At 36.9% G+C, this 13665-nt stretch overlaps 1 protein-coding gene across 1 annotated transcript in view; it reads right to left on the reverse strand.

The window, feature by feature from the left end:
- Positions 1-13665, reverse strand: part of LOC149542764 (uncharacterized) — a 105908-nt gene that overhangs the window by 63701 nt on the left and 28542 nt on the right. Inside the window, exon 2 of the mRNA XM_089797657.1 lies at positions 3534-3622. Within this exon, the coding sequence (XP_089653783.1) occupies positions 3534-3622 (89 nt within the window). The remainder of the gene's footprint in view (positions 1-3533; positions 3623-13665) is intronic.

The following is a 13665-nucleotide window of genomic DNA, read 5'->3' on the forward strand; positions in this document are numbered from 1 at the left end:
AACAACAAGCTTTTCACTTTCATCAGTTTCCATAGGAAGCTCCTAAGACATAGAGGGTCACACATCCTCAGAAAATTTCACATTGCAGCCCACTACCATCTTTCACTGTGACAAAGCATAGATATGTAAGTCGTGGAAGGCTTCTTGTATCAAACAAAGATACCCTTCAAGATAGACAGCTCAAACTTAGTCACGTTTTCTTCTAGCACATTAACATAAACAAGACTCCAAAACACCCAACAATTAGAAAAACATTGGATTCATCGTCTACAAACCTTCCTCTCAAGCTTTGTCCTTAAGAACCCTGTTAAATATTAAATACACAACACAATTGCATGCCTCTGCTCAAACAAATAGGGTAAATCTTGGTCATGAATCATAGCCTTTATTGTCTCTAATACCTATAATGGACCTATTCTTCCTCTCTAAAACCCCATTCTATTGGGTTATAAGGTACAATCAACTCCTTGTGATACCGACATCTTTATATATGTCATTAAATTTTGTATCTCCACTGTCAAACCTCAAAAAAATTATCTTCCTATCTATTTAATATTCCACAACTGCTTTGAACCCTTAAATCTTGCAAAGACTTCACTTTTGATCTTAATAAAAATCCAACTTTTACTTGAAGAATCATCAATAAATGAAACACGGTTAATGATTCTTGAAAATGAAGTCACTAACATAGGTTCACAAAATCTGAATGAACTAGATCAAGAATCTTTTTTAACTTTTGCTTGGTGTACTTTCCAAGGGCACGTCACTTTCATATTCCATCTTCTCTACCTTGATTTTAGGCAACTAGCGCACCATGTTCCATATGAGAGGTAAAGATCCATAGTGTGGCCAAATTTCTCATGCCAAACACACAGTTTGTCATTGTCATCTATCAAGGCTTCTTGTTTGATCAAATTAACAATCACCTTGTCAAGATCTCCCTCCCAAATTCCTCTAGTCGTTACTTGCACAAACTTCTAGCTAAAATTTGTGATGATAACTTCTAGATCATCAAACTTAGCCATAGACATAAAAGCTAGCATAGCAGAAACTAAAAGTTAATTCTTAGTTAATCCAAGAACAAATAAGGCACAATAACGCTCAAGAACATCAAATAAAGGCATATGGAAAGAAACTTATCCAATCTCTATAATAGAATATGTAGCATCATCTCCAAATTCAATCTCTATATACTTGCTTCCACTCCAGAAGTCTCATAAAAGCCTTATGATTGAAGCTCATGCATCTTGATGCTCCACTATCTAGAAACCACCCTACACCAAAATGAAGTTAGTGGATAAGCATGAGACCGTGGAAAAAATGCATTAAGCCTACATGCAAGCTCATCCACTACTGAAACAGTTTGCAAATTGTGTATTTTGTTGTTGCTTGCCCTTCCCTTACTTCTTCACAAGATACTTAGATACTTGGGAACATAGCCACCATTTTTTTTAATAAACAATCGATAGGGCTCAAGTCTTTTCACCAGAGGAATTTGATTCCTCCTTTCCTTTATGACCTTTCCCAAGTCCTCTCTTGCCAGCTTTCCTCATCTTTCTAATATGACGTAATTCTTATTATCTCCCATTCTGACATAAGTAGATTCAAGTGTAGTTTTTTCCTAGATGAAACCATCCCAGAGATTCTCAAAGGTATAAAGCTTTTCACAACCACAAACACACTGTATAAATGGATCCTAGAATGGAGAACATGAACCCTGTGGATAACTTTGCTCAAAGTGCAATAATCTAATCACAAAAATTTCTTATCTTTATTAACTAGGTAGCTATTGTGTCTGGCATTCTTAGTGTGGCAATGAGTTTGTTCATCAAAAGCATATTACGAGAGATGTTAAAAAATTTTAACTGTGATATTCACAGCTGTACAAAGGGGTTAGAGAACATATTGTAGCTTTTGGTGAACGGTCACCAAAAGATTTGTGACAATATGTTCACCAAAAGATTTGTGATATTATGTTGATGGTCACAAGCTGTTAGAGAACATATTGGCTATGTTTCTTTGGACTTCTCTAAAATCTCATCCATCATAGCACTTCTCTAAGTTAAATGCACTACTTTTCGAATTTCTACATAAAGCTTCAAAGAACATAACTAGACACTACTTAAGCCTAATACTATGCTATCCTCAAAGCTATGGTCTTAGATCTTATTGGTAGTTCTACGAATTGATCTTATATTTGAATAAATAAGAATTTTTAAGAGACTACATAATATAATTATGGTTCCTCTCTCTCCTTGGGTACAAACTAACATAAAAGTTCATAAAACCATATTTCGAGTATCATTTTGCATTTTCTTTTTCAATTCAATGAACAAAGTTGCACCCAGCTCTTCAATCACGTCTTCAACAATTGTCCCAAGTTTCAACATTTAAAAACTGTTTCTTAGTAATTCATAGCCACTTGAAACACTGGTAAAAGGAATGGTGCCAAGATGTGAGAAAGTTCTATGGCTGGATTAAAATAGATTTGCAATGGTCAATAGATACTGTTTTCTCTCAGTAAATTCTACATCGAACTTACCAACTATATTGTTCAAAGTCTCAGGAATGTTTTACTTTTTATCTGTTGGGATTACATGATCAGTGTATTTATACCTTCACCTCAAAGCTGCAATAATCTATCTCATTGTACTCTTCTGCAGGGATTATGCAGAACTGTTTGACAGGTCACATCCTCCTGGTACTATAATAAACAATCTACTTCCTATGTTGAAGATATACAACTGTCAGATATTCTTTCCTAACCTTGTATTTTGTTGCATCAATCAGTTGCTTTATTAATTTTGAGTTGTATGATAAGATTCAGATTCATAAGTTTATTTATTGTAAAGCCCTATTGATGTTCACAATATCCATTTTTTAAAAATTTACTTCCTTGACAAGGTGAAATTTTGACAAAATAAAAACAAACAATATTTGGGTATTATCAACCTGATTTACCATCGATATAGTCATCACTATTCCTATACCTTACAGCTTTATCTAAAGACTTTCTGGAAGAGGAAACTGAACCCACCTAATCACTTTTGGCTATATACAAAACCCAGTACCAGTACTGTTTGCACGTATAATAGTCAAAAGCACACACGGGGAGAAAGATCATACAATCTTTTACATTATTAGTATAGTCAAATATATTCTTTTAACTTGCAGTTTTGTCCAAGCATTTTCCTTGGAAAGGTATCAAAGTACCACTGAACTGCTTTTGGCGCTATATTGGATCTGAGCAAAAGATGGCAAAAATATTATATCTGCTGTCTCTGCAGGTATACAAGCTTAAAGGAAGCACAAATGTCATATTTGTGTGTGTGTGTGTGTGTGTGTGTGTGTGTGTGAGAGAGAGAGAGAGAGAGAGAGAGGCATAGGTCAAAACTGGTTACAAGTTGCAACAATCTCAAGACAAATAAATTTCTTCCATATGGTCAAATGCATATAACTGAAAGGAAAATTAGCTAGAAAGAGAACATCAGACTTTAACTGCGTGTTAGTAGAACAAGAGCAAGATTTCTTACCAGGTAGCATAGAAATCAACCAAGACTGGTTGTTCTGATTTTTCAAGCATTTCATCAAATGAGGAGAATGTCTGTTTTGCTGCTTGCACCTATTCCAACAATGTGAGATAAGTAATAAGCAACGTTAGTGCTAACTATTAATATAATTAATAAACTTGGAGAAAAACAACACAGTATCCTGACCAGAAACTTTCAAAGATAGCAAACTTAACATTATTTTCAAAGAAAGCATCCATGAGATGGAGAAGGGGCTTCTGAAAGAAGAGTCCAATCCAAGTAGCAAAATGGGCAAATTTTTTACAGAAATGCAATTTGCTTGCACAAGGATAGATTTTCAAGATTTAAAGGATCCATGATCTGTAAAGTTAAGAATAGAACTGCCAGAAGATTTGCATGTACCATAGTTGGGAAATTGATGTTTGAAAGTTAAAACCACACATTATGGTTTATAATTAGGATGGCTGATTAGAAAACAGACTTGGGCTCCTTATACAGATAACCAAGAATCCACTACAAAGTGCGGAACATTAATTCTAACATCAAGCAATAAAGGCATCCACCACTAACTAAAGCCTTATTACAATATAAAATGAAAGCATATACTAGTTCTAGTTTTACTAGTAAAGTCTATTCATCACGAAACATTGTAGACCTTGTGCACATTGACCTGTGTGGACCTATTGGAACTTGGAGCTACTATGGAGATAAGTACTTTATCTTGTTTGTTGATGATTACTCAAGAATGATGTCAGTTATGTTTTTGAAGGTTAAGTCTAATACGTTCTACATGTTTAAGTTGTATAAAGCAAGAGTTACAAGAAACGGGTAAAGCACTAAAGTGTCTTAGATTTGATAGAGGAGGTGAGTTCACTTCACAAAAGTTCACAACATTTTGTAAAGAGCATGGAACCAAGAGACAAATGATGACACCAAGGACATCACAACAAAATGGAGTTGCAGAGAGAATAAACAGATCCATAGTTGAATGTGCAAGAACACTTTTGCGACAAAAGGGAGTGCCTCAAATCTTTTGGAGAGAAGGTGTAAACATTGTTGTTTATACATTGAACAAGGTACAACTTAAGGAAGTGTAATGTCCCCGTTTTTGGCCAGTCTGTGCAATTGACTGAGTTAGCTCATCATAGCAACCCTCGTGTGCTGACAGGGTGTTTTGGGGATCTCAGTTGATTACTTACTACTTTTAGTAAGTCTATTATGGGCAGTTGCTATTTTTAGCAGCACAGTGAATGGCTTGGCAGTTGGTTGTCACCTGCGGTTGATCAGGTTAATAATTACATGAGCTCTTATTTATTTATTCATTGAGTTGCGTTATAATTAATGTGTTTTTATTATTATAATAATGACTTAAAGAGATATTTATAAAAAGCAAGTTGAAAAGTTTATAGTATTGAATTCTTTTGGGAAACTCCCACGTTTTCTGAAGTGGAATTTTATGGAAACTTTTGCCAACGAAAAGGCTTATAAATGAGAGCTCTTTTCATCGGGAAAAAGGCACGCTTGATTACATATTTGATTTTGTGTCTTTGTGGCTTTTTCCTAGGCTCTTAACTATATGCCCTTGCTGATGTATAAGGGTGGAAATTCTTTTTGCAATTTAGCTGCTGAGGTATAGCTAAGTTTGCCCAACTTCTCTACTGTTCATCACTGTATCTGAGAAGTGTTTTTCATTCCACTGTTGAAGCATAGTGTATTTGATATTTGTTGGATTCTCCTACTGTGTTCACTGTGGCTAAGGAGACGAACATCTTGGAGGTTGATTAATTGTTGTTGTTTGGCAATTAAGGAGGGATTTAACTAGTTATTGTGATAGCTGGAAGTGTCATTCAGGAAATACGTGTGGTATTGGGGGGGTTCAATTTGGACATTACTGAGGTATTGCAAGTGATTGGCGACATTGAAATATAGCTAGCAAGTGGCCAAGTAAATCTTTTGCAATCACGTGGGTAACCTATGAAGTGACATTGACATCAGACATCCTTTATAATTCTACTGTTGTTGTAATTGGGATCTGAATTCACCATTTGGATATTGGGCATGAAGTCTGGTTGCATTCGAAATTGAAGGTGGCAGCCGCCAAATATTGAAGCCACGTGAATGCATTCGAGACATCCTTGCTAATTGGAGGCAATTGCAAACATATTCAGCAAACAGGTTCTTGCAAAATATTGTAACTTGATAATAAGTTTGCTCATAAACACTTGTCTTTCCATTTCAATAAATTAAAATAATTCTGGAGTTGTTTTTATGGTTGTTGTGTTCTCTATTGTGTTAATATGCAATCTAAAGAATTCCAAGAGATATAATTTAAATAAAATAAAACAGTAGAATTAGTTCATTGGCTATCTAAGATTTGCAGAGAAAAAACCAAGGGTTTTTACAATGGTATCAAAGCCATTTCCTGCCAGCTTGCAAGAATTGGGCTCAGTTATTAGTTTGGTCAGTGCTTGGTTCGAAGTGCAATCAGTATTTGATTTGATATTTCTATCATGGTTGATAATAGGAAGTTTTTGTTGGGTGTGCACTATACCCGAAGAGGACGTAGTTCTCCTCCCAGAGAAGGAGAACCTGAGACTCAGTTTGGTTCAAATGGTAGTTCGATTGATTCCGGTGGCACTAGACTATGACCCACAGATGCTGAGGTTGATAGAGATGCCTTCCAAGCATTTAGGAATATTGCAAACGCACAACAGCAAATGACAGATGTACTGCAATAGTTATTTAATACTCTGCAGCAAATAGCACTTCATCGAGGACGGAGTAGGGAGAGAGCGAGAGATGTTTCTATTGGTTCTTATAGATCTCGACTCGAGGATAGAACCCGAGATGGTGCTAGGTACAGAGATGCGGATTGGGTTGGAGTTGAGGATCATGGTAGATTAGCTAACAGAGCTGACATTCATACTGGCACTCATGATAGGCTATGGAGGCCCGCATTTCTGAGACCTAAGATGGATGCGATCAGTATTGAGCATGAGGCCGCTCCTTTTGTTGATGATGTGTTGGCACACTTTACGGAGTGGGATGCTTTACCACAAGCTGTCAAAGATCATTTGAATTTTGATAGGTTCCTAACTCAGAAACGGAAGCATTCCAGAGCGAGGCCGGAACCAAAGAGACAGTGACCTCGATAGACTGAGTTGCAGCACATTGCCAATAAGATGACATTGGAGCACATTGATGGTACTGGGAGAGTTACAGCTCAAGCTTGGATTCATAAGCTCGACACATATTTGGCTTTGTGTCCTATGTCAGAGGTGGATGTTATTAGATTTGGAGTGTTGCATCTAGATGGAGCTGCACATGACTAGTGGTGCCATGGGTTAGTTTCTTTGCGACATGATAAGATCACTTCCTACCAGGAGTTCACGGATGGCCTGATCGAGAGATGTGATAGAAGGATCCGGAGGTATACTTCCATGAGTTGGCTCAGCTGAAGCAATTTGGTGGATTGGAGAGCTACATCAGTGAGTTCTAGAGGCTTTCAGTCATCGTTTATGATATTTTGGAGCACAAACGAGTGATGTTATTCATGGAGGGATTGACGAAGCCACTCCGTGGATGGGTGAAGTCATTGGACACATCTCTATAGTTAGCGATGAGGAAGGCATGTGACTTGGAGTCCTCTTATCAAAGCGATTGATTAATTGTTGTTGTTTGGCAATTAAGGAGAGATCAAACTGGTTATTGTGATAGCTATAAGTGTCATTGGGGAAATACGTGTGGTATTAAGGATTTTCAGTTTGGACATTACTGAGGTATTGCAGGTGATTGGCGATATTGAAATACGGCTAGCAAGTGGCCAAGTAAATCTTCTGCAATCACGTGGGTAACCTGTGAAGTGACATTGACATCAGACATCCTTTATTATTCTGTTGTCATTGTAATTGGGATCTGAATTCACCATTCAGATATTGGGCGTGAAGTCTGGTTGCATTCGAAATTGGAGGTGGCAGCCGCCAAATATTGAAGCCACGTAAATGCATTTGAGACATCCTTGCTAATTGGAGGCAATTGCAAACATAGTCAGCAAACAAATTCTTGCAATATATTGTAACTTGATAATAAGTTTGCTCATAAAAACTCGTCTTTCCATTTCAATAAATTAAAATAATTCTGGAGTTGTTTTTATATTTATTGTGTTCTCCATTGTGTTAATATGCAATCTGAAGAATTCAAAGAAATATAGTTTAAACAAAATAAAACAGTGGAGTTAGTTCATTGGTTCTCTAAAATTTGCAGAGAAAAAACCAAGGGTTTTTACAGAAAGTTACTGTTACATCTCAAATTTTTTATCTTTTAAAATAATCTTATAGTCATTGTAGTGGTTAGTTTAAAACTCTCGAATGTCATGATCTTGTGAAATAGAAGTTATGGTTAACCAATTTGATTTATGTGAAAACAACTTGTTAGTTGATTATTGTTATTTTGACAAAAAAATGAATGCTTATATTTTAAGATAAATATTAGTGGTGTTTAGCCATTGTGACAGATATCAATTATTGTGTTTTCTTGATATTTCGATTTAAAATGGAGGAACATGTTATTATTGTGGAAATATGCATTTTTTGTTGCAGGAGCAGACAAAGGGGTGAAGCATTGCTAAAACGGGATTTAAGAAATAGGGCACCAATTTAGTCCATCGTCAGACCATCAGGTATGGGTTCTAACTACATTGATAAAGGATTTAACAGTTAAGCAATAGAGTAAACCTTGGACAATCATGAGCTACTCGATCGGTTCTTAAAACAAGAGAAAACATTAAACATTTAATATCATGAGAGAAACTTAATTACCTTTCTGTTATTTTTTTTTTAGACTATTGAAGTGGTCAACAATTGTAACTTTATATATATATACATATATATATACATAATGTCACCATAATATTCTACTAGCATCTATAACTTGCACTTACATGTATATATACATATATGCGTGCATATAGTAGTAATATAATGATAAAAAGGAATTATACGTGCTCACAAAATTACACATGCATATATGTACGTACAATTATAGGTAAAATCCAATAGCATGATGACAATATATATATATATATATATATATATATATATATATATATATATATAAACCATGAGAAAGTATAACCTTTACGTCTTAATTTTGGCTCCATACCAATGAGCACTTGCCACCTTCATATCAGCATTATTTCTATTAAAATTTGAAAAATATGAGAAGTTTTTTGTACCAGACGTTTGGCCTTGATCGAGACTTCCTTCTTGTAACTAATGAAGCCACAAGGGGTGTTACTCTCCACGTGGCTAACGACAAGCAATCGGTAAATCATTTCTCTTCCTTGTGTGATTGCTTTGAGCCAAAGCTCTTTCTCTTTCCATAACACTTTTCGAAGATCATCATATTACAATACCTCAATTGCAGTATGGGCCATGCTTTGACAGTATTTCCGTGTTGGAGCTATGTTGTCAGACCACGACAACAAATTCTAAGTTGCATTCCAAGTCATGAAATCATTTTGCAAGTCTTATTTCATATTTCATATGTTATGTCTTTTACGTTGCATTCTTTCAGATGAATTCCACTATGGAATGATGGAACATTATGATAAAGTGTATCCACAATCTTGGATAAGTATCTTAGCCATAACCAAGGCTCAAGAGCATTGATAGAACATCAGCTCTATTTTCCCATTATACGTAATAGTTATTTTACCCATACATATCGTGTGCTAGTACAGACCTGCAGAATCAGAACCAAAGTGACTCCATTATGATTGTTGATCAAATACTTGTATAATGCATAATATTGAATGTTTTGCATAAGAATGGCTTCTTCATTTTTCACAAGGCATATATCTGACTTATATAGTGGTATTATCCATATACCATTTGAGATGAGAATCAGATTGGTATAAATAAATTCTAATTGATAAAAGAGTACATAGATACCGGCAGATCTCCTAGGATGCACCCAAGACCAATATGGTCGAGTATAAATGGGTGAAGAGGAAAGGTATCCCTGCAAGAATAAACTGAGAATTAGTAACTAAAGTATATGAACATCTAAAAGGAAAACTGCTTAGTCCAAGTCAACTCATGGTTGTCCAAAGCATATTTAGTTGTCAAGGCGAGTGGTGGTGATCAAGATGTTCATTTGTCCATCTAAATCCTTTGCCACAGTAGATTAGAAGAATGCTTGCCACAATTGATCAAAAGAGGTCAGAGTGCTAGCTGACAGAGGAAAGGCTGATGGAGGAATTTCTCAACCTTGTCTGTTGTTTAGCCAAAACTATAACACTGGAATGCTCGGATGGCAAGACTATGGTGCCCCAAGTCTAAACCCGGGGTAGGGAGGGTCTTTCTTGTAAGAGATTGTGTGGGGAGATGTTAAGGTCCGCAGTTGGGAGGTTAAGTCTATGTCAATGCTTCTCCTCTTCACTAAATGTCGAAGCTTGCACAACACATCGACAATTATTTTGATACATGTATGAATTCTTAATCATTAGCTCGTACATACTTTAAATGTTACTTTGAAATGCATAATCGTATATATAGTTAATTTTTAGTTTCTTTCAAAATGTAATTATAGAAGTTGGTTATGGAAGTTATAGTAGTTTTCTTTCATATGAAATGGATACAGTCCTTGCTTTAATTCTAATTTCTTATCCTTGTAAACTGAATTCAGTTGATAGTTCTTTCCTATATGATGTAGTGGATTACAACCACCTTATGTCATTCTATTATGAAATTAAGTTATAATCTTAGAATATGTTCTCTATTTTTCAGCTTAGTAAATTGGTATGTTATAGGTATAAACGAAATATCTTCTGAGCTATGGTATGGTCATACTCTTAATGTCAATTATTTCAAAAAAATTGGAAGCAAATACTACATAAAGAAGGATGAAGAGAATGGTAATTTTGACTCTAAAAGTGATGAAGGAATATTTCTTGGCTTTTCCACTAGATGTAAAGCTTATAAGCGTTTGAACAAGCGCACTGACAAGATGATTGAAAGTGCTAATGTTAGAATTGATGGTTTTTCTACTAAGGAAAAAAGCAAGAAGGAATTGGAAGACTACAACAAGATTGTTTATGTTGAACCAATGGACCCAGACACAATACCTCAAATGAAGGAAGAGGTGAATGATCCACAACCGGTGAACATTGATGTAAGGTAACCAAAGAACAGAAGCGGTACTTCCAAGGTATGTATAACTTACTCACTCTCAAGATGAGATTATTGGAGATAAAAGTACTACAGTAGTGACAAAGAGTAGGGCAAGGGAAAACACTTGTTTGCTATCTGAATTTGAGCCTAAAATTGTAAAAGATGCTTTGAAAGATGATGATTTGGTGAAGGCCGTGAAAGAAGAATTAGATTCAAATTAACAAGACTCGTACCCAACTCTGACTCGGCAGGGGCAATTTGACTCTTGACCCAGCTTGGACTCGATCATGACTTGGCAGTGACTTGGCGAGTCAAGGTATATTAATAGAAATACCTTAGAGAAATACTAAATATTTGATGAATTTTTGGTCAGGGTCACAGGTCATTTTGACTCGGCAGGGGTAACCCGACTCACCGACCTGAGTGACTTGCGGCGAGTCTCGTTACTATGATTAGATCAGATTGAGAAGAAGAATACATGGACTATGGTACCCAGGCCTACTGACGACCTACTAACAAGAATGTTATAGGTACAAAATAGATTTTCAAGAAACAACTGAATGAGAAAGGAGAAGTGATTAGAAACAAGACTGTAATGTTCCCGTGCTAAAATAAATCGTTAATCAAACTATTGTTAAAGGGCCGATTGAGTTAATATATCTCAGACCCATTTTTGTTTTGTTTCCGTAGTTTGTGTTGCCATCGATTATCTTTGTACACCCTCGGAAGTTTTCCCCAATAGGCAATTAAGCACGGCTTGTAGGTAGTCATTAGGTATGCAATTTGGATTATTTCTTCATACTGCGAATTCCTATTGAAGTTCTCTATCATTCACCATTTCGGAAGTGAAAGACCTTCCCTATTTGGTTTGTCTAGTTTCGATGGGATTCAACCCTCACCCTATTCTGTCACCTGTAACACTTCGCTCAAATCTTGCAAGTTGGAGCACTATCTTTTGGCAATTATTAATAGAAGGTTGTTTGTGTTTGAATTTCGATTCTCATTTGGCATTGTTTGATGAATTCGAAATTAATAGTTTAAAGTGCAAACCTGAAATCATTCTTTTCCATACCTCCTCCATTTCTCACAACACTCTACAAGTCGTACTTCCTCCCAACCAACCGTACAACCATATACCAACCGTACGGCCTCCACATGTGCACCGTACAGACCCCATAGTCCCTACTATGTGACTACTCTACTAACCATTCTCTCTCCACTGTACGGCCCCCTTATACCTTCGTATGACCAGACTGGTAGCCATAAATCATCCCTCTCCCACCGTACGACACTTTTGGTGTCCCATAACATACCGTATGGCCTACATCGTACAGCCTTCAGCCTTGTCCGTACACTCCATTGGACATTTGTAGAAGCATTCTAGTGGCAAATATATTGATTTTTAGGAAGTTGTCGATACAGGTCATTACAGTGGTATCAAAGCTTCGATCCTGCCAGCATGTGGACAATGAATGAGAGTTTATAGCCGGAAGAGAACCCATTCCGTTGATAGAATTGGTGCTGAACCGCAACCCACAACTACCGAACTCATTGCGCTACTGAGAGAACTTGCAAGGAATCAAGCACAGATCAATGACACTCAACAACTCATGGAAGAAAATCTCAAGAAATTGGCCGACAATAAAATATTTGGTGAACAAATTGGTCACACCACGGACTCGATGTCGAGTAAAGCAAACCCTCATCCAACATGCTCTCAACCTTCCATGTCGTCTTTTACACCACGCACGGAGGCACCACACGAAGGGAAATAGTCAACCCTTGAGGAAATGCAAGAACATCTGGGGGAAGATTGGAAGAATGCAAATTTGGAGGAAGATATAATCTACAAAGATTACACAGATCTGAGAATGAGATACTCGAGAGGCAAAAACAAAGAGTATTTTAATGATGATCTCAAGAGGAAGTTGAGTAAAGTAAATCTGTCACCATTTGACGGATCTAGATCCATATCTGCACAAGCATGGGTAATGAAGGCAGATACTTACTTCCAACTAAATCCCATGCCAAAAGAAGAAGCAATTAAATTTGCAGCCTTACACTTGGAGGGAGTTGCGCATCAATGGTGGCATCACGGCACTATCACACTCGGGCATGATCAAATAAATACCTATGTGGAATTCACCGAGAGGTTGATAGATTGATTTGACGGTAAAGATCTGGAACTCAATTTCAAAGATTTGGCACAACTGAGGCAAACTGGATCAGTTGACCAATACATTACTAAATTTCGGAAACTTTCTATTTTGGCCACAAACATTTCTAAAAGAAGACAGATATTGCTCTTCATGGACGGACAGACAGAGCCACTAAAAGGATGGGTAAAAGGGTTCAATCTTGCCACCCTATTGGAGGCTATTAAGAAGGAAAAGAGTATGGCATCATCAACGGCGTCATCCTCATAAAGTTACTCACATTCCAAACCACTAGTGTTTTCAAGGGACAAAGATAACAAACCTCCACCAAGAAAGTCGTACGAGGACAAAGCTACCAAACAGGAGCTCCAAAGGAAGAAACTATGTTTCAATTGCAAAAGACCATGGGAACCTGGGCACAGATGCCTCGGAAAAGGACAGATCCACTACACTGAGGTTGTGTCCAATGATGAGGATGAACAAGAAGAAACACCCTCCGAAGACAATCAACATCACAATGACACCAACATGCCTAGTTTGAACCGTATGGAAAGAATTGCAGCATTGGTATGACGTGGAGGAACTATCACCCTAGTTGGTAGCCCGAGGTGCACAATTTTTCATGTACGGGGAACCCTTCAAGGACAAAGGGTTATGGTGATGCTCAATAGTGGAGCCACTCTGAACTTCATAAACTCATCTCTGGTGAAGCGAAGAGGTCTACCTATGGAGACACACGTAGGATTTCAGGTCAAGGTTGCCGAAAGGATTCTTCTGCCCTGTACACACCTTGTTCCTCCACTAAGT

This window comes from Cupressus sempervirens, chromosome 8, assembly GCF_028749045.1.
Source record: "Cupressus sempervirens isolate cs-2001-9-10 chromosome 8, ASM2874904v1, whole genome shotgun sequence".
Lineage (NCBI taxonomy): Eukaryota > Viridiplantae > Streptophyta > Pinopsida > Cupressales > Cupressaceae > Cupressus > Cupressus sempervirens.